The sequence below is a fragment of the Stegodyphus dumicola genome, chromosome 1, assembly GCF_044657685.1.
Source record: "Stegodyphus dumicola isolate Sdum_Otavi_A_Nest chromosome 1, ASM4465768v1".
Lineage (NCBI taxonomy): Eukaryota > Metazoa > Arthropoda > Arachnida > Araneae > Eresidae > Stegodyphus > Stegodyphus dumicola.
Genome location: NC_140768.1, coordinates 45252428 through 45275748, shown reverse-complemented (window position 1 = coordinate 45275748; position 23321 = coordinate 45252428). Strand labels below are relative to the sequence as shown.

General features: G+C 32.9%; 1 protein-coding gene across 4 annotated transcripts in view; it reads right to left on the bottom strand.

Moving 5' to 3' along the window:
• Positions 1 to 23321, bottom strand: part of LOC118188260 (irregular chiasm C-roughest protein-like) — an 824083-nt gene that overhangs the window by 324511 nt on the left and 476251 nt on the right. For all 4 annotated transcript variants that reach the window (XM_085814197.1, XM_085814196.1, XM_085814211.1 and 1 more), the window contains one exon: positions 10278 to 10326. In XM_085814197.1, coding sequence (XP_085670323.1) covers positions 10278 to 10296 — 19 coding nt within the window. In that variant the 5' untranslated portion in view covers positions 10297 to 10326. The remainder of the gene's footprint in view (positions 1 to 10277; positions 10327 to 23321) is intronic.

The window sequence follows — 23321 nt, the reverse complement described above, 5'->3', positions numbered from 1 at the left end:
AATTATGTGGATAAATTTTTGGTAGCCAGAAATAGGAGTTAGTATGCCGCAAACATTGGATTAATCCATTGACTGTGCGCATTAATGCAGTGACTGCGGATTAATATTTGTGCATTGGATTACAGAAGAAATAAGGTTGCACACCTCGTACTTTTTAATAATGCTTTGAAATGGGAAAAATAACGTTTGAATTTAAAGACGACCCTCTGGTGGAATAATTATGATCTAAACAGAACATCCAGAGGCCAAATTAAGCATATAGATCTCGTCTGTTGTAAACGTTAAGGGATAAGTTTAACTAATACCTGAAATATGAGACAGCGGGAGTAAGATGGATACACGTATTAGATTGACATTTTTAACAACAGGAATTCATCTGTAAATATGGTCATAAGTTTTAAATTTTAAAATTCCATCATTATTTAACCCAAAAATCAAAAGTAGAAAGAAAATAACAGTTCTGATTCTTTCACACATGAAAAGAAAATAACCATGAAGTACATTCTTCCATATATAAACATTTCCCAATAAAATTAATGATCTTTATTCAACGTTCGTTCGCCTAAAATTATGACTTATGTTTCATTGTTCTAAGATCATAAGTAGCCATAAAATGAACTTTTTCTCTTAAGAAGACTAAACGGCGAGTAAAAGATGTGACCAAAATACTTCCAATCCATACAAATCGCGAGAATAGTCAGAAAATAAAGCCAACTAAATGCTAAATTAGTCCACATGGTATACCAACTTACTGTCTCTTCAAGAATACTTAACTCTCCTATGTAGTTTTAACGATATAATAAACTGAGGTATAATTTCTCATGCTTTTTCTCTTTTAAGAGAAAGAATAGACTAAAAAAAGTAGGAAATGCTAATATTTTCGTCTAATCCTCATGAATGGAATGCAAAATACGATACTTGGAGAAATATCATGTTCAGTTTCAAGGGACAAAGAATAAAAATCACGATTAAGCACAGTTCACATTAAAAAGCACAGTTCGAAATTTTGGTATACGTGTTTTTATCCATGATGGGAAGTGCTGTTTAAAGGTTCTCTTCGGACGGTGGTATAAATGTCATAAAGGTAAAAGTATATTCATAAGGCATAAAATGCGGGAGTACCGTTCACATCTGCCAGACAGGGTCTAAGCCGTAGCCAGTTAGAAAAGCTAAATTTGAGCACGCGTGGATGCATCCACAGTTTTCGCTCTGATTGGCCATCCCTTATACCAAGTTGGGATAGAATTGAAAACTTCGAACTTTATGCCAAAACCTCTATACCAGTTTTTGTGACGTAGCAAGGTCTAGTTACCTAGCAATGAACCTCGGCTTAAACCAGTTATGACATTTATACCAGCGTCTGAACGAAGCCTTGCGGATTCATTTGGGCTGCAGTATTTCAGCGTCTTGCTGCCCATTCACACTTGAGCATTTCGTAACTAATAAAACGCTTAGATATTTTTCCCTCAAAACATTACACAGCTTCTGTACACCGCTCATGCTCAATCAATGTGCAAGAGCAGAAGGGATAAAAAAAATATCCTGTACAGTCCAGAAAAAAAGAGTCCAGGAACTTATGCAATGTACAGTCCAGAAAAAAAAGTGTCTAGGAACTTATGTCATGTACAGTCCAGAAAACATTGTCTAGGAACTTATGTTATGTACAGTCCAGAAAAAAAGTGTCTAGGAACTTTTGTCATGCCCAGTCCAGAAAAAAAGTATCTAGGAACTTATATGAAAGAAACAAACAAGCTATTTAGAAGTTTAGGAAAAACTTTATGGAGAAAAATTAAAAAGTATTACGATGGAATGCAAAGCAAGCCCCTATAGATTCTCTTTTTCACGATGGCAATTTTGCAAATCTTTTTAATCTTCTGTTTCTTTGCTGTTTTACTTTTGCTCTGGTTAAACTGATATACAGGCTTGTAAAAACCTAGAAAATGATTTTCATATGTGAATGCATATCTAGGCCAATTAGCACAATATAGCTACACGATGCAATTTGCGCCTGATCCCTTACAGAGCCACCCTCAAATAGAAAACAAGGTAGTATGCTATCATTGCATATCAGCCCATGCGCAGGACACACTTCTAAGGTATAGACACAGATAAAACGACGCCTTGCGCGCAAATAGTGAGCACCCCTTTCCATCCTCCCCACAGGGAACGTCAGTGAACGCAGGGAATACAGGGGAAAAGTCTTCTTTTGAACAAGCTTTGTCTAAAACTGGGGAAAAAATACCGGAGATTGCAAAGTCTTCTGTTTGCTTTTTCCCCGTAAAGCTCAGTTTGGAAAGGGAGGAGAGGAGTTACCTGGAAGCTTCCCCCTGCCCCTTTTCGTTCCCCCAATCTGAACTGATCGTAAAGTGAAGAACCCGGCTTTATTTAGATCCATTAATTTTACACCAAGTTGGACAAAACAGCCTTCTGTATCGGATTTCTTTCGCAGTAAAAAAGATTTTTTATTGTGTTGTTTCTAGTACTGTCGTCTGTTTTTTTTTCTTTCTTCTTCTTCCCTTTTTTTTAAACTTCTCTTTTTTATTTTCGGTGAGATAAAACGGCTCTTTTTCTTCATCTTCCGACTCCCGCCTTTATTTCAAAATTTTTTACGCATTTCCACCGGAGTTAGACGATAGAAATTCAAAGAAACGGACGAAGTTTAGGATTAAAAGGAAAAAAAAAATAGTTTTTTATACATATATAGAGAGAAATCAGACATATTCATTTTACAACGTATAAAATAATTCTACTTTTCGTTATCTACTTTTTTAAACTTCAGAGTTAATACTTTTAAAGTCATTTCATGCTCAATGTTTTTTCAATTTAATCTTGAGTGCATAAAATACCTTACGAAGCAAGATAAACATTTGAGTTTAAATATTTAAAAGAAGAAGAAGAAGAAGAAGAAAATGAAAAGTATAAAAATCTGTTTTCTTTCACTTTCACTAATCGATTTTAATAGGACTTATATAATCATGCAAGACTTTAAAACTGAGATTTCGTCGGAAATATCACTTCGTACGCTGTCACGAACAGAAAATCAGTCAACTAATTAAACAGAAAAGTAACACCAAATGCTCGATTTTGTAATATTTAAAGGTTTCTGGCACATTAGAAATATCAAAACAGAACAGAAATACATTAAAGTGAAACATAAATTTAGCTAAACCACAAGACTCATCTTGCAAATTTCTTTGCAGCTGATGAAGATGAACCTGTACCTGTTTATCCTCGAAATGCCAATTTTATATTGGAAATATTTTGATGAATCTAAAACATAAAAGGTTTAATAAAAAGGAGTTTTCCTTTTGTTGTCACAAATTATGCAAGAATTAAAATTTGGAATAAGAGTTCATAAAATTCAGTGTTAAGGGCCGATAATAAATTCCGAATTAATAATGAGTTGCATCTTAAATAAGGATCATGATTTTTACTAATATCAATAAAAATATTCTTATAGGAAGAAAGTCTTTAAACTTTGTATATTTATATGAGAATTTAGGAAAAGAATAATAATCAAAATGAAGCACCACTATCCTGAAATCACTTTACGTATTAAACGGGATCAAAACTGTGAAAGGCCCACCAGTGGCCAAGCGGTAAAGTCGCCGAACACTGGTAGTTCGGTCCGATGTTCAAATCCAGCGAACAGGCTGGCTCCATGAGCGTTTCCATGGTTTTCCCCATATGTAACGTGTATACAAGCCAGCTTTCCTTAGAAAGTCCTCCACTAAGGCATCCTTCCCTTTAGGCAGATCACTTTCGAGTGCTTTGAAATAGTGCAACTAACCGAACCAAACCAAATTTGTGAAAAACAAAAAATAATTCGAGTGCTTTGAATTACTTAAAAATCTTATCTATTCAACGCGCATAATGTTAAAATAAGGGCTGAACTAAATAACAGGCTTGCTAAACGACGTAATATATGAATGTGTTATATGCCATTTATATCCCACAGAACTTAAAATGGAAAGAAAAATATTATAGCTTCAGTCATATAATCACGACTTTGCGGATTTAAGAATCATTTCTTACGAGTCCGAAAGCGCCGAATACAGTCTTATCGAACCCGGATTCAGCAAGTTTCCTTAGTACAACTCAAATGCTAATGCTATAAATTAATACATTATTCTGAATAAACTTAGCAGTATCGTTACAGATAAATTCAAATAAAATGCTATGCTTAAAACTACGTGCAGTTCAGTGTGTGTGTGTGTGTGTGATTATGGCAAAGCCTCGAGGGCTATCTGCCTAGGAGGAGGAATGCCTTCGTGGAGGACTTTCTTCTAAGGGAAACTGGCTCGTATACACGTTACACATGGAGAAAACCACGAAAACTCCCATGCAACCAGCCCGTTCGCGGGATTCGAACCTCAGACCGAACTACCAGCGTTCAGCGACTCTACCGCTCGGCCGCTGGTGGGCCACGTGCAGTTCAGATTAAGTTAGGTTAGGTTATTTGAATACAGAAAAGTACATAAGGATTACCTGCCTAAAACGGAGGGATACTTTCGTGGAGAGCTTTTAAGGGCAATTGTCACGTATTTATGTTATACATGAGAAAACGAAAACTAAACCTGCAGCCAGCCCATTCGCCAGGGTTTGGGCTGCAGGTAGGAATATCAATGTTAAGCACTCTTAAACATTCCGCCATTGGTGTGGAAAATGCAATATTATGAATTTAAATGCCTATTTATGATTTAACCGTGAGTATTACTGTATTTTATAAAAACTGTATAGCAAAATTAAATAAATAAATAAAAATATTAATAATAATATATATATGATGTTCTTTGATATGCCATTAGATCATAAAATTAGTTTCATGAGTTACATTGAAAAGACATAAAAGATATTCGCCGCTCAACATACAAGCTAAACGTGACTAGAGGTGGAAATAAAAAATTATAAGTTGAAGAAGTTAATGTTAAAAGGCTAGAAAATTTGCTTGAAGCCAAACGTAGGAGCAATTCGTTTCCAAAAATCTCTTTTCATGGGAGGGGTACAGAAATGTACCTTGAAGGAAACTGTAGTAAATTATAAAATACTTAGAAAATTCGCAAAGCACTTGAGGGTTATTTTCCTAAGGGAAGAGTTGCCTTTGTGGGGACTTTTAAGGAAAACCGGCTTGCTGAGCTTGTTGATGACTATCAAAAGGTTAATGTAAAATTCAAATGAGTTATGAGGACTGTTTTCAGTCAATGGCACAAATGCATGATGGCTATTACGATAACTTCTGTCCACATTTCATGAAAACAGGTTAAAAATTTAAGAAGCATCATCACAACTTGTGGGCTAAAGTCATTACTAGGTTGTGAAATTAAAAAAAAAAATGTTGCCAGCTACGGGAACAGAATTCTATAAAATATTAAATTTCACGATATCCACATGAATGTAATATTAATGAATAAAAAAAATGTAGCTGCTAGTAAACACTGCAAACCTAAACGAAGTTGTCTATCAGATAACGAAATCGGGGGGGGGGGATAGACAACCGGAATACCGGCTATTTTATCCAATTTTATTTCTCAAGCCATCTAGTCCCTGACAAGTTGGCCCTTTACAGGCCAAAAGAAGAAAAAAAGAGAAAGAAAGAAACGCTACATAAAAAACTGGGGAAGTTCCATCATTTTTCAAATAAAGAGACGAGCGAAGAAGAAGCCTTCATTCTTTAGAGAAACGTTGCAAGAAATTAAATGATCTGCCAATGTTTCGGGTTCACGTTTCGCACTCAGATCCCGCCAAATCCCCGAACTGCAATTCTCGAGTTGAAAGCTTCTTTTCATTCCCTTACGTTGAAGGAGAAGGAAAAGGGTTGCCATTTTTGGGCCGTATGCCAGTATCGACAAAAGTATAAGAAGCCAGTTGGGCGCCAAAGAACGTCGATTAGAACTGCGGAATCGTTATTGTTTGTGAAAGAACTGGCGTGAAGAGTGGCTTGAAAAAACTAATCAACAGCCCCCGAAACGAATAGAATATTTAATTACTGAAAATATACGTCAAGAAAAAAAAAATCAATACGTACATTATGTTATACAAGCAAATGATTATTTTGTAGCCAGAATGCATAATAACGCCTTTCATTAATTACGATTGATGGTATAAATGCTCATTATTAAAGCAATTTTTTAAGCTCTAATTGAAAATATTTTGCACAAACTACTTTTTAGAGCTATTATATGACACTAATATTAAAATCTATGTCTAATCTTTACCGACGTAAATTACTAAACTTATTAAAAATATGTAATTTTCTATGAATTATTTTTCAACATTTCTTTCATTTTGGAATATTTTTAGAACTAGATTACTTGGATTATAGTAAAGCACTCGAAGGCTACTACATGCCTAAACGAAGGGATGCTTTCATAGCAGATATTTTTAGGAATATCCTACTGTCTTATTCACGCTATTCACAAGGCAAACCATACATGCAGACAGCACACTCTCCGGGATTTGAATTCACGCCAAACTACCAATTACCGTTCAGCTGTTTGTGGGTCGGTGATAGTTTTAGAAATAACATGTCCGTATTATTGAGGATAATGTAATATAAAAAACAAAGTATTGCATAAAGAGTTTTCCCTCTCCAATGGCGAGCTCTAGTCGTTTATAAACGTTGGTCACTACTAAGGTTGGAAGCAGTGGTCTCTTTATTATGGAGGCCCCTAACATGTGAGCCACCGCTGCCTGCTGTGAAGAGACGGAGAAATTACATCCATACCTTCTCCAGGATTCGAACTCGGGCTCTACGGTACGGTACTTAGAGTCACTAACCACTTTCCTGTCTGGGCGCCTCGAATGAAATGTAATGTGTGAATAACTATTACAAGTTAATGTTTTAATAATACTTAGATTTTATTTTATTATTATAAATTTTATTATTATAAAATGAATGCATAATATAATGCAACTTTATTTATCTGTATGTTATTTACCTGGAAGCTCATTAATTTCGAGCGTCAAAACCGACGCGAAAGTCTATTCCCTCCTCCCAACAATTGAATCCCGCTTTCCCCTTGTTATCAGTTCTTGGAGACGAATCATAAAAAGCAGGGAAGCATGCTTTCGCAAAGTAAAGGAGGGCAATTAAAATACTCATAGCAATTCCCCATCCCTCAAAATCAAAACAGTCAATTTCCAAGATTTATATAAAGACTACACGTACGAATAGCTTTTAAATGGCTGGTAGTACAGACAACACTGGCTGGTAGTACAGGTTTAAATGGCTGGTAGTACAGGTTTCTGCTTAAAAAACGAGTAATAAAAAGGCTGAGCTACGGTAATTTTTAGCACGTGAATGCCTTTCATGAAAAATATACGAGATTTAAATTTTATAAGTGTTGTCTATTATTATTATTATTATAAGGGTACAGCCCCGATCCTCCTAGCCGGCACAAGCTGGCCGTATGATCAAAAAATAGGACTGGCAAAAAAAAAAAAAAAAAAAAAAAAAAAAAAAAGAAAAAGAAACAAAAAACATAAAAAATCCAAAATCTGAGTCTCAGTGCCGAATTCGAATTCTATCTTTGGTCGTATTTATTTATAATCTTCATTATTGTCTCTGCAAAATCTTTCAAATTTGAATAGCTCCTTTTAAAATCTTCCTTAAAATTCTTTCTATATTTCTCTCTTGCACTCCGGGTAAGCGTACATTCATCGACGCAGTGCCTGGCATCCCCAAACTTATCACAAATTAAGCATTTATCATTATTTTGTAGATGGAACCGATTGAAATAAGCCGGGAAACGTCCCTGATTAGTCAGTACCTAATTTATGTGGAATTTCCATTGGTCAGTTATTCTTTGCTGAGGATCTTCTAAAAGAGATAAGAAATTGGTACATAATACGCAACACTAATCCGAAAAAAATGTCAAAATTATGTAACTTAAATTTTATAAGTTAAAAAGAAAACGGTGATTTACAGACAATATAAAATCAAGTTAAAAATAAAATTTAAAATTTTAGTGCTTTAACATAATTTAAAACAGCGCTTTTAAATTAATGCTTTTTACTGGCGAAAATATTTTTGGTAATTCATATTAAAAACCTTAGTATGCCTAGTTCTTTTTAATATCTGCATGCAGACCCAATGATATCACGAGTAGTTTGGACTGTATCAGGATGATTTGGTTTAGTTTATTATAGCAAAGCACAAAAAGGACTACCTGCCCAGGGAAAAGGACACCTTCGGGGAGGACTTTCAAGGCAAAAATGGCTCGTATAGACGTTACACAGCGGGAAAACCATTGGAAACGCCCATGCAGCCGCCCGTTCGCTTGGATTCGAACCCAGGTCGGAACTACCAGTGTCCAGCGATTTTATCGCTCGGTCGCTAGTAGGCGTATTAGGATGGATTACTTTGCTTTTTAATTCACTAATTCGGTTGTGGAAAACATTTTCCTCATTGACATATTTTTAAAATATACATATATTTTATTAAAAAAAGTCAGAGAAAGCTTTATGGCCTGGATAGAAATTTAAAATTTGCATACTTTTTACTAAAAGAAATCACGTGACCGGAATTGCCAAGATATGACGACCTTTCTCATTTGATTCATTTCTTACACTTGATCAACAGGTTCACAACCAACCACTCAAAATATACAGTTGTTTTGAAATACCCAACGTACATTTTATATTATACACTATTTTAAATTATGTACTTAAAAGAATCCAGAAAATCAAACTTTATATGGAACTTATGTTAAGGACACGTAACTTTATGTGAGAATATAAATTCCATCTAGAAATTAATTACACGCTTTATATTTTGGTCAATTTCTATGGCAGCAGATCAGATGGCATTTCAAAACAATTTCCCAAACTCTACTAAATAACAAGGAGTTGAAGAAATATTCCCATTTGCTGCCCATTTTATGACATATTAGATGGAGCTTTTCGTCGGCATTTTGCCAGATTGTTTAAGGGGGAGGGGGCATTTGGCTTCGTTTTGAGCTATTTGTCACATTGAGCCTTTTGTTTCTAAAAGATTAAACAAGCACAATATAACAGTTATTGCGCTTGAGCCCAATTCACGAAAATTGATAGCAATAGAGTACGCAAGATTGCATGACACGGAATAATATCGCACTGATTATATGACATTGCAAACAGGAACATTGCAGTTACCCTTTTAATTAATCATTTGTTGCATGAAATCAACTGCTCTCTTCGAATGAAGCGACAACTCGAAATAACCCTCTTTCTAAGGATATCTTTCATTAGTTCTTGCTAAAATTTTAGTTTTATATTGACTACAACACTTTTACAAAAGACTTTAAAAGACAAAGACTGTAAAATTTACGTTACGATATTTAAGAATTTCAAGAATTGTGCACGATTTAAGTTTATATATCCATATTTTAGAACACTTTTTATAATAGTTCAAGAGAAGCATTTCAAGAAATTTAAAAACTTCCATTTTTACGGAATTTGAAATTCGACAATACATTTAGTTTGCATATTATATACTATATTCGCTATCATCTTTCCAAATTATATTTTTATGTATTTTTTTATATGATGTGATATGTGAACGTTCATAACAAATGAAGGGTGACAATTAAACCTAAGGCCATGGCCTTAAAACAATTAATTTGTTTTCTCATCGAAAAAAGCGCATATTGTACAAAATTTCTATTCATTTGCTAACTCTCTAAAAGGCTTTTTCCTAAACAGGCTTTTCTATCGTAAAGCTTTTTCCTCGTTGAAAGAGAGGGGATATGTACGATAAAAAAATATGAAACTAAAAAAATTACTCATTTTAATTTGGGTACTTCCCATTTACATTCTAAAAACAGTCACAACTTTTTTAAACTGCACGGCTGAAAAATTAACCTGCATTGCGTAGGGTTCTTGGCAAATCACCGTTCAAAAACTTCTTTTGAAAAGTTTTCAATCATATACGATTATATAGGTCTTGCTGAAGTAAGCATTCATTTTTTTTTCTACTCGCTCTCGCCTGGCTAGCTCAAGGTTCGTCGCTTCGCTGTATCTTCTACTGTTTAAAATTGTGATAAGTGTATTTAAAATTGTGGTGTGCTTTTCGCACCCATAGTGACGTGAAAAGGAGAATAAGTGTCATAAGAAATTGCTACTGAACGAATAAAATTATGCATCTTGGTACCTGCAAAGTGTTTCTTCTTCCACTGCGCAGTTACGCAAGCACTATCTATAACCATCCGCCAATAATAACAATTATTTGTGTCTTCTTCCCCGCATTTCTAAAACATTATACACACACACACGTATATATATATATATAAAACACTTACCAGTGATCTGTTTTTCCATCCCTGTTTTGGACAATTCTTTTCTATGCACCTGGAATTAAGAGAGGAAAATATTATTTACAACATTTTTCAACGGAAATCAAAATATATCACGTTAAAAATATTTGCATATTGATGCATGTATTCGAATTATAAACATACTAACTTTTAAATGGAGTGGCAAGTAGCCTAATAATTTTTACTTTATGTTTTGTTGCACTTATTTTGTAGATTAAATATCATGCGTGTTCTCTACCTAATAGAAAGACGAGAGAACATTTTATGATATAATAAAATTACTAACCATTTCTCTGAATAATTTATGCCATACTAGACGAAGTATCCGATGCCAGTTAAGTTAGATTGAAAGTAATGTATCTAGCAACAGAGTGAACGATACCGCTATAATCCTTTTCTATACAATGCAAAAAATGCGATTCATAGTCATACAATTTTCATGGAATCCACATAAAAAAAATTTCCATATAAAAATTAACTAATTCTCTCTCATTATATCAGAAACAATGGCACGCAGTTTTTAATGATTTTCGTCTTTCTAATCAAACGGTCGTAAAAGCTCAAATTCAATCCAATATTTCACTTATATTCAATTTTAGTCGATTAAATATGGCAAAAATTGATCATAATTAATCAGAAATTAATAAGCAGTAGCAACACTTTTCGAAATAAAGCATTTTTATCTCGAGAATTATTAAGAATTATTATTTATTTTTAAGCTCGAGACTGTTGCCACGAAAACGAGGGCGAAAATTAGCGTAAAAAGTACATGTCGACTTTTCCCAGGACTAACAAAAGAATTGTGAAACGTTTGGTGACGATGACTGTAATAGTGACTGGGTTAATCGCGAACAAACACACAGACATTCTTCTTTATATATATAGATTTGTAAACCATTCGCTAAAGTACAATTTTATTTACGAATCCTTAGAACCCGATCACATGCACGAAATTTTTACCACACTAGTTAAATATGAATTGGCTTTAACTAAAAGCAGGTTCGCGTGAATATATCTCTATAAATATTTAATTTACCTAACTGTTTAACTAAAAGCTAGTTTTAATGATATAACGTAATAACCTATACTTTAATTCCAAAAGTATTTCCTCCCTCCTTTCGGCATGTCGTCGTCGTGTAATTGGAAGCACTATCAACGCGTGAAGTCCACATTTCGAGTGCCGTCGTGGGCACTGCATGTTTTTCATGTCTTCTGCTTCAAAATAACCTAATGACTGTATAAGCTAAACGCAGTTTCGCTTCAATATGAGACACTAAACATGTTTTTGTATATATTTTCCTACAGTTAAATCCAGTAGCACCGGAATTGTAACATATCACTCAAGAAAAAAATATGCAATACGTGTACTTCAGAGGATGTAAAACAGTAAGAGACATATTTTTCCATCGAAGCGCTAAATAAGTATTGAAACGTACGCTCAAGCTGCGCAGGCGCATTTGTGCGTACGATCGCAACTACCTGGGCGTTTTAAACTTAGCAATAATTTATCTAAATGGTTAAAAAGAAGTGACCATGGTTAAATTGTTGAACCGCGGATTCGAATCAGCGGAAACGAGAGTATTACTATTACTATAACTGTGCTATTTTTGAATGCTTGAATGTAAACGCAAATGCCTGAATGAGAGTTGTACTGTAAGCTCATACATACTTTTTATCGTTTTCTTGTTGCTAAATAATGTTTGAGAGTTAAAACAAACGCATGTATATATTGTGTAAAGCCAGAGGAGCTTATAAATTTTGAATGCACTCTCATAACATAGCTGCCACGTAAAACCCCATTTTGTTTTACAGTATTCACCATTTTCTGGATCTGTAATATTGACACAAGTATAACGCAGTAATGGTTCGAGTACTTCGTTTTAGAAACAACCGGATGGCTTATATTTACAAAGCAACATCACATTCAGTTACCGCAAATCCCGATTCGATTTCTAGTGGCCTAAATGGACTGGCTGCACGACGTTTTCATGCAGTTTCTTATGTGTAATGAAAGTAAGTTTCTCTGATTCAATCCTCACAGAAGACATCCTCCTGCGGTGGTAGCCATTGATATTTTTGGCATAACAGTATAATTCAATTCAATCCTTCACATCATGATGTTCGATTGTTCGATCGAATACAATAAACATACAAGAGCTAACTCGTGTTACTTTGATACTATTGTTACTATTCTAGCATGCAGCTGGGAATTCCTTTCCAGATTTCTGAATGAATCCCGAATTGGGCCTGACGTTTGAGAAAGCCTGTAAATAGTATTCTCCAGATAAGGTACAAGCTGAGGTGGAAATAACTTTGAAGTCCATTGCTTCTTGCGAGAAAATGCCAAGAGCTGTAGAAGGGGCAGGGGTCAAGCACTGTTTTGCTGGTCACGTCACCTAAAGCAGCGAATCTAATGTCATGAAGGGGCGTGGCTTGCCAACTACTGTACTAATTGAATATTCGTGGTCTTTCTATGTTCTGTTTTTATATGCTATAAAAGCTTTACTAATAACCAAAGGACTATTATAAAGCAAAAATACGTCATAAGTTTTCAAATTTTATTTTTAAATAACAGTCATCAAACTAATCTGTTATAAGCTAAAAGCATTCAAAAACAAATTTTTAACTATAATGAATGCTTTAAACAAAGCATAATTTAAGAATATAAAAAAATCATCTCTGCCACGCTTTGTTAAAAACTATCTAAGAATCATCTCATGCTTTTCAATCTTAAATAATTTGTCATCGCTCGCTTAAAATAAATAACGTAAGCCTGTAATAACTGAAGCATTTTTCAATACTCACTGAATAGAACGCATTAAAATTCCACTTTTAAATAGGAAATCGTGGTAGACGTAAAGAAGATAAAAAGGAATTAATCGTTCTTTTATTAAGCGGAAATTCTTAAGAAAAGCATAAAAACGTCTGAATAAATTTTCTTCCAATACCCGTATCGATTGAAACAGAACCACTTAACCTCAGCAAGAAAGGGATAACGTTTTTCCCTTTTTTCTTTTTTGTTCGTCAGCGAAGGGGAAAATAATAATGCTACGCATTTCCAGATGAACTTACGAATGACAGTTTTTGCATTAAAAGTTAAACGCAATAAATGAACTTTCTGAGACTGACAGAGTAATAAAAAATACGAAGAATTTAACGGGATATGTTATAATAGATGAACTCCAAAATGAAGATAAAAATTAAAAGAAAAAAAAATTCGGCAAGTAAATGGTTGTAGTTGATGAATTAGTTGATGATTTTGAACCTTGTGATTTTATGAGCTTCGCAGTTTTGCTACAGCTGCATTATTTAGATTATTAACAACAAAAAGGCAAAGGTGAGAAAAGGCTAAGGATCCTATCCTGAAGTACGTAATATATATAACATTAGAAACATCATCATTAATTATAATAATGCTGAAAATAAATGTTCATCAAAATTATTAGTCGGAAGTAATGTAATTAAATATATTAAATTATATCAAAAATAAAACAGAGATGCAATTATTAAAAAAAGTGCATTTGTATCTTTAAATCACTCAGTTTGTTAAAGTAATTGTATTTATAAGTGACATCACTCTGAAAATTCCTCGTTTTCCAGGCTACGGATAAGATAAAAGTCTGTTATAATCACGGAATAGCAATCAACAAGTTATATGAGTAAAAATGTGCGTGGTAGCGTAATATAATTGTCCAGAAATGTCGAAAAATTTCCGCTAAAATATTCTTTATGTCAAAATTTAGTTGATATCAAAGCAAGAATCATGAATTCTCAGCTAACCTGCCTTTATTTGTCACGAAACACCCTCCAATATTAAGAATTAGAGGAGCGAGTTAAAATTGCTCAGAAATATTTTAATATTTACTTAAAATTTAAGTAGATTAATTCCTTTAACTTAATATTTCAATAATTACTCAACTGACATCAGTATTAGATGGAAAACTTACTGAATATTAAAAAAGAACGCGCCTTTGAACTAAATGTTAAAATAAAATCAATAATTATTAACAGGAATTAAGGTAGCCTTATAACATTATAGTTCTGAAGTTTAAACAGAACCTTCTTCTTCAGCTACGAAAGTGCAAATGACGAAGAAGAAACACGTGCCTGCGTGAGAACAAAAAGAAATTCGAGAATGTTCTAGGTACATAAGTTTTTTAATCGAATGTTCTGTATAAGTTTTATAACAACTAAACAACACACAAGTGCAGCTGAGAAGGAATATAGTTGAGCCATACATTTATTTGAATCATCATTAATATTTGGTATGCTTATGCTTTGTTAGCGATAGTAAAGACAAGGGAAGAAAAGTGCCTATTCAATTCCAATACAAGCTTTTATTTAACAGTAATATACAAATATAACAATTCTTCTACCCAAAAGGCATCATACGTTTATTAATAAAAAGTTTAACTTTCATATGCAACTTCCAAAAAAAAAAACTTAAAAGATAATACTGACAATTTTTTTATCAAGCAACATTATCATATGCGTGATTTTAAAATATTTAAAAATTTACGAACATTGATTTGGCACTTTTTATTTCATAGTAGAAACATTTAAGTATGAATAAATTATATTTAAACGAGTCTAAATATGTGTATTTATTACATACAGATATGGTTGCAGTCAATATGATCAGCAATATTTTACGTTAAATCCTTCCATAAAAAGTTAAATGTTGAATCTAATCTAAATAAATACCATAACGTATTAGCTATTTATTGCTAGCTATCAAAGAAACAAATAAAAAGCGCAGAACTCAGCAGCATAAGTTCTAATTTGCATAAATGATTCATGAACGTCATAAAACTCACTTGAAGTTAAAACGCACTCGAGTGAAATTTCTAATGATTTATAGTTGAAGAAAGATACAGTAAAATCCCCCAGAACGCAAAGAAAAATTTCAAAATTTAGGAACTGGAAAAAAAAATCTAAAAAATAATGCCGGACAAAATAAATTGATTGCCATGCATCTTCCAATACATCACTTACTTAAAGAGATTAAGATTCCAGGAAAACACACATTCCTTGACTAAAATTAACGATATAAAATCCTTTTCCATCCACTCGGGCTTATAATTCCCAACGAAAATGACGTATTTTTCACAACCTATTATAAGGATCTGATAAATATTTTGATATATTTTCGGTCCAGGCGCTAATCTTTTAAGCCAAAACTTACGGAAAATTTCTTCGTTCTCCTTTGAAGAGGAAAGGCGACATATTGAGAATTAGCATATAAATGCCCCTACTTCTCGCATATATTTAACGTAATATCACCTCGGCTTCTTTTCCACAATGGCTTTAGTACTGGCAACGGATTTTATCCTTAATTAAAGCAAATGCCAAGAGTTGAATACAATTAGGGTGGAGAAGGCAGAAAATTTGTATTTCACAACGGGGGGTAGTGAGGTTATTTTTACTTCTTTTTCTGCACTATTCAGTTCATTTTTTGAAGAGCTGAAATCAGCCAATACCCATGGAAATGTTTTCAGAATAAAAAAAAATATTCTGTAGCCTTTAATATCTTTCATTTTCTCCCAGTGTGCATTAGATTTCTTTCGCAAATATTTGTCAGTTGGTCTTATTCCCGTTTCTTTATTATTGGCAGCGAAAAAGTGATTTAAATTGTGCAAATTGGTCTGGGAAAAAATAAAAAAAAGTAAAAAGGGGATGAGACTTCTGGAAACTAGCTGTAAGGGATTAAGTCAACATATTAAAGTAGGAATGAAGAATAGCAATTGCTTTTGTTAAATGAGAAAAAACTTTTTTTGGTTAACGTTTAGAGATTATTCTGATTCAAGTCAATTTGCAATTGAATTGCGATAAGTCCTGAAGTTGTCTTGGGGTGTTCATTTATTCTTTCGCAGCGATTTCGTATGCATATTGATTACATTTATTCACTTAATCATCAAATATATATACCGATTTGCATTCAAAGACATTTAAAAATAATTGCTAGATGTTGACGGCATGAGACCTCAGAGAATTTCTGTTGATGTAATGTAATATATCACTCAGACTTTGAAAGGTATTTTTCATATCTACAGTTATTTTTCTAAATCGTTATTAAAAGGAAGGTACTTAGTTTATCAAACTCATGAAATTAAAATAATGGCAATAAGCATTTTTACATGGGGGTAACTAGGAACAGAATAATGCAACCTGCAAGTAACTAGGACGTTTTTTGTTCTAAAAGAAAATTATTTTTTTTTTGTCATTCCAAAAATTGAATAAGAAAAGAATAAAACACCATAATAGATCATTAAGTTATGTTCCATTAGAATATCCAGCTTATTAGCAGACGGGCAAGACAAATAAGGTCTTTTGTCTGTTCCAGCTCAGTGAACTGGACATTACATCCCAATATATATTTTTACTTCTTACAGGTGCCCAAAGAGATCTCTCCTCAGAGGCGGTCGTTACCTTTGCCGTATTTAGTTCATTCTGAGGAATGGCAATTGTAGTGCTCTGTAGAGAACTAATTAATACATATTGGGTCTTGTCTGGAAGAAATTATGGACAGTTCTGACACGCATCGTACGAAAAGTTGTGCTCAATTCAAATTTTTATAAGGTACATATGAAAATTGTTTTATATAACTTCGTATTTCTATATTTAACAATTCCTTTGTTTTTTTTTTTATCAGATAACAGATCACTAATGAATCAGAGCTAGATAGTTTCGACCCTTTTCCAAACTCATTATGTTCCCCTCCCTTGTTTCCTCGAAGGGGGGGGATAGGATTATGATGAATTAAAGGATGATGTCCTCTTTGGATCAGGCAGTAATCAAGTTTTGCTTTGAGTCTCGATATGCTTTATATTTTAAGTCCCAGGAATTCATACGATTCAGTGCCGAATCTAATAATTTAACCTCTTGAAAATATTATCACAGATCTGTTTGAAGGATAACTTTGCATCCATTGTAACAGTTATCATTAACAATATTCATTAAATTTCCAATCTAACGCAGTTTTTCAGAGTTAATGATCTTACGAATGTGCAGTGTGAATTATTGAAAATAATATAAACTACAGTCGATGAGTTACATACAATGCGCGATTCCAGTTGTTTACAAATTTATTAAATTATTCATGCTCCATCACATTCAAGCAATTTTAGATATCTGGAGAATATGCCCTGAATCTGCTATTTATGTGGATAGGTTGCAAGTAATCCTCTCGCTTAGCTTTCTCTAAATGCTTAACAGTGTTGTATCTTGAACTTTTAAGTTAATTTTGCAGTACTTCTTGCTCTGAAAGAGGAGTATTGTGAATCATACTTCCTGATTTTAACTGAAAAGTAACTTCCAGTCAAATACTAACAGATTTTAGATTAACAAATGCATTTGGTGTTTGAATGCTGAAAGAGGAGTATTGTGAATCATACTTCCTGATTTTAACTGAAAAGTAACTTCCAGTCAAATACTAACAGATTTTAGATTAACAAATGCATTTGGTGTTTGAATGCTATATGTTATCAATAACATAAACGATATCGAATGCTACTTTTGTATATTATTTATTCATATTCCATTTCAAGTACGGTTTTCTCACAGTTTTATATCTTACCATACCTATTTTTTAAAACATTTATGCCGGATATGACTTCTATGTAATGATTACTCATGATGTTTATGGCATAAAAGTGCCATTAAAATCCAAAGCAGTTTAATTTGTGTGGACATTTGCCGTCATCCTTGAAGACCTTCTTTCGCTTTCTTAGTCTACAAATTTAAACCATTTTTTACTAGTTCTAAAAATATTTCTTAGAACACATACACATATTAAAAAAGAAGAAAGAGGAAGGAGAAAGAAGGTGAGACAGAGGTTCTGAAGTAGAAGTTATAATGTTTAAAAACTGTTGCACATATTTGTACTCCCTTTATTTGTTACATATCTTTCTACACTAAATTCGTTTTTCCTTAGAGGTATCTTACAGATTTAAAGATTCAATGTAGCTTGCAAAAAACAGTTAGCTTTCATTTAATATATGCTTAAAAGTGATCTTCTCCTAAATGTCGACTGAACGAGATATGATTCGACTGGGAATGGTAACTCTATGTCCAGTGCTTCTATTTTCACTTATTTACATTTTTCTTGAAATAGGGAAGTTCCAGCATTCGAATTTTATATTTCATTTTTATATGGCATGTAGCCTATTCCGAATAGAACATACATGGTATAAAAAGGAACAGAATTTTTTTTCCGTCTCCTGCTTTTGTTCTCAGTTCGTGATTGGATTCTGAGGAGAAAATGAGTGAACGATAGGCTATCTGATTTTCCTCTTCCCTTCCCCTCCCTCTTATTTCATGGAGATAGAGAGTGGGGAAAAAAAGGCCAAGGAAAAATCGCTGGCCTAGTGGAAGTTTGGTCGGGATTTAAGCGTAATTGAAATGCTCTGGATGACTAGGTATTGGACGCACGAGCGCGAATGGGAGAAGACGTGAGCAGCTTTCTCAGTACCCGTTAATGGCAGCCTGGAGCAGCCGACTTAACTCCTTACTGAAAATGGATTCAGGGACTAGTTCCAAATTAAAACTTTTTTATTGCAGGTAATTTTTATTGCAAGGGGTTGATACTAAACTCTTATAAAAATCTTGGATGCCAAACAAAAATTAACTTCAACATAATTTTATTTATCCGAAATTAAGACAATACAGTTCTTTTGAATCATCCAGTATATGTCTGTATTTATGTACTTATGCAACCTGTAGTGCAACATACAAAAGACGGAAATTTGTGCTTAATAATGTTAATGCATTATTTAGAGGAAAAATAAGAAACTCAGTATATATAATTTTATGTGTGGCTACTCGAAGGTTTTATAATTTATATGAATAACGTTTTCGGAAGTTTTTGTGTAGTTTCAACAGTTTTTCTTTCAGCTTACTGTGATTTAGTATTTTGTGTATTTTATATTTAATCTTGCTTGTTTTCAAATGTATTATATTTTCTATGTTTATAATTTAAAGAGCGGGGATCGACATCTAGGAGCAGATCTTTGACAATGTAAGACTATTTGAGAAATAATTTTTCAGGCGGGAAATTAATTTACAACGGTTTCGACTTACGTCGAGAGGAACGAAACACGTTGAAAACAGAACTTACTAAGGGGTAGGTATTTAAAATATTAACCGTTCCGATTTAATATTTTAAATACCTACCCCTCATTAAGTTCTGTTTGAAACACTAAGCAAGGATGATTAATTTATTAGTCCAAAGGGGCGATTTGCCCTGAAGGACTATTAATTTCGTTTTGGCATTTTGCGTCGAAAATTTTAAAAGGCTGTACCACTTTTCAAATCGTTGCCACCATATATTACCGCCCTGTCTTATATTTAAATAAATTAAATAATGAAGAATCTGCATAAATGTACGTATGTTTCTCGCACTGTGATAAAACAAAGATACCTAGAGTCATCAAAATTTGAATAACATAATCTTCCATAGAATATGGGCATGTGAAAGTTTTAATCTGAATTTGAAATTTGTTTTATTATCGATTTCAGATTTTGTAACACTTCAACGAATTTTTGATTAAAAAACTAAACGATTTCAAAGCAAGCAATTTCAAACGAAAAAAAAAAAAATTCTATCTCCAGCGCGCGAGACTCTGTATCGGAAATTCTAAAGATATGCTCATTTTAAAATTGATATTGCTGTTGAATTGAATTTTATGGTTTGAGTACGCAAAATATGATATTTAATAACGGTAACACACAAAACGTTAAAAAAGCGCCCCTTTGGACGTGATTTAAAATCTGAAACCCTTCAGATTTTTTTGTTTAATAATGGTATCCTAACACGTACAGAGCACATTTTTCTATTTTCTATTTTAGTTCATTCTTTAGTTTAAATGTTTACACTGTTTAAACATTTTTGTTTTCCTAATAAATTTTGGTTTCCAACTTTAGCTAAAAATATTTTTACTTTTAATATACTAACGCCATAAATACCACTACACCTTTTCTTCCTCAGATAAGATAATCAATTAAAAAATCCTTTATTTTTAAACTCGAACTTTTATATATATATATACTACTACTAGCAAACTGGGAAGTCAGAAGGTATGTACCATAAGAGAATGACAAGAATATATATATATTCATGATAGAAGCAATTATATCAGCCTTGTTGTATTAAATGAGCAAATTTTTTCCATCATGACAGTCACATTCCAAGAAATTTATGGTAAACATGTTTACTAAAACTTCACCAGACATTTCCAAACATCCGATGCAATTTACGCGTAATATAACCCTTTCAACGTAGCGCTCCTATTCCACGCATATGGAATATTAACAGTGTAGTATTGCGATATTATGTAGCATATGTGTAAAAAAAGGTGTGTATTGAAATTGTTACGTACGTGACTTAAAACAGTGAATTCTTTTCAATAAATTAAATTTTTGATTTAAATAGTGAAATTGGTAATTGGTCTCTTTTGAATATTCCCCTGACAATGATTACGTGCTGTTACGTGTCGCCAGCGGCTCAGCGGTAAAGTCGCTGAACACTAGTAGTTGCGACATTATTTTTATTATTTACGTGTTCCGCCCGAAGGCACTACACGAAAGGGATGGATGCCTTTTTGGAGGACTTTCTAAGGGCAACTGGCTCGTATTAACGCGTTACACATGGGGAAAACCAGCTAGTCAGTTCGCGGGATTCGAACCTCGGACCGAACTACCAATGTTCAGGGACTTAACCGCTCGGCCACTGGTGTGCCTTGTAGTTCCGACATGGGTTCGATTTCAGGCGAAGGGGCTGGCTGCATGGACATTTTTTGTGTTTTTCTCATGTGCAAAGTGTATACGAGTCAGTTTTCCTCAGAAAGACCTAAACGAAGGCATCTCTTCCTTAGGCCTTAGAGAGCCTTAAGTGCTTTGCCATAATGAAATAAACCAAACCAAACTAATGAACACACGATATCAGTTGTTCCAAATTACAGTTATGTTCACCGAAGTGTCAGGCATCCTGAAAAAAAAAAGAAACAATTCCTTCTTGCTGTTATATTATAGATACATAAAATAATGCATTCCTTTCATTTTTGACCCGTCTCATAGCTTCATATTTATATTTAAACTTTATAAATGTATTTTTACATTTAAAAGAAACTTAGTTAAGTTCGACTTTTGTATAAACAGCGCATTTCCCACTTTTACCTTTACTTGTAGACTATTTACTCATAACTAATACCGCATGTTATAAACCTTTCAAAATTACCGAAATTTAATTTTTTTCTTAAATTTAGAAAACACAGATACTTAGAAACCGTGCTTTTGTTAGTCGGATTATTTTTACAGGAGAATGTTTTTAAGGTTTCAGTAAAAGCCTAAATCAAATTAGCTCTGTTATTCGAAATTATTACTCATATTCTTCATTTAAGTAAATTTAACTGTTTTTTTTTCTTATTGGAGAAGTTCCTGTATTCATGTGATTCTTTCACAATATTTCATGATGTTTTCATGATGAACAGACAATTCATGATTCTTCATTCATTTATGTATTCATGGATTCATATATTCATGCACTTATGTTCACGTTTTATATATGTCCAAGGCTCTGGAATGGATTAATGATGTATAACAAGGTATCAAGTATAAACTAGAACCAAGACCCAATAATGTTCCTGATTCCTTCACAAATATATGGTATGTACGAGCCAGTTTCCGTTAGAAAGTCCTCCATGAAGGCCTACCTCCGATTAGTCAGACAGCCGAGGCTTTGCCATAATCAAATACACCACCAATCTTTGCAAATATAAGAGAAAATTCATATGTGGCAACGACATTATATTAAAAAAAATCCCCTACCTTACAGTAAGACATGCTTTACACAAAAGATTTATAACATCGTATAATTTCTCTTTGTATTTTATAAATGATATATGAAACTAATTCGAAAGTTTCACGCATTTCCTTTAACAAACAGTATCAACACTGATAACAAATGTTCTCTCAAATACCTTTACACTTACTTAAAATAATGTATCATAATAATGATGATTCATTACCATTTGGAATCCTAATGTTCAGAATTAAGAAGAATGTTTTTTTTTTATTATTTCTTTTTCTTCTGTCGTAGTATTGCAGACTAAAGTAATGCTCATAAAATAAAATTCATTCTTTATTTTCGCATTTTTTTAACATTTGTTTCTATGATGTCAAAATCCTTAACGCAAAGCTTATTTTAATCCCGTTAGATACAGTGTTCCAAGGAAAAGGAGGCTTGCTTACGAATTCATTAGTGAAGGTATGCTATGAGGAGCACCAAAAACTAATTAGTCTTACGAATATTTCATTTTTTCCCCTCGAGGCAACTTTTTTTTTCGCTAATCTTTAAATTTTTTGTTCTATAAATCTGTGGGTGAAAGATTTCTTTACTTTTTCTTCCTCCCTTTTTTTCCTTCCTAATATACAGACACACAAAATGAGAACAGCATTTAATTTTACATTAGTTTTCTTTTGTATTAAGCAAAATCTAATAAACGCAACATTTGAAAGACAGTTTTTGAAATTTTTGGATGTATAAATCATTTGCATTTTGTGCTTCTACTAATTTCGACTGAATAGTTATTCATTTTAATACGTATACCCAGATTTCGTTTTCTTAATCTTAATTTTCATAGGTTAATGTACATAAATAGTAAAGAAAATAATGTCTGCTACATAAATTATAATACTTGTTGTAAATATTTTTCAATCATTTAAAATAGCTTGTAGTCTAGAGTAAAGGAATGTAAAATAATATTTCATAAACCTAAAATTCCTATATTCATATCGCTTTTTTAACTTACCATTTCTAATTACAAAGTGATACATATAAACATAAAGCATTAGAAGCTTAAGGAAAAAAATAATTAAAAAAATCTAAAAGCTTTGATTAGCAAAGGGACGTTTTTTTTAATGTTTTGTGTGTTACCTTTATTTATTAAATATCATGTTCTTCGCACATAAATCATAAATTCAATTCAATAGCAATATCCCAAAATAATTTTAAAAGAGTATATCTTTAGAATT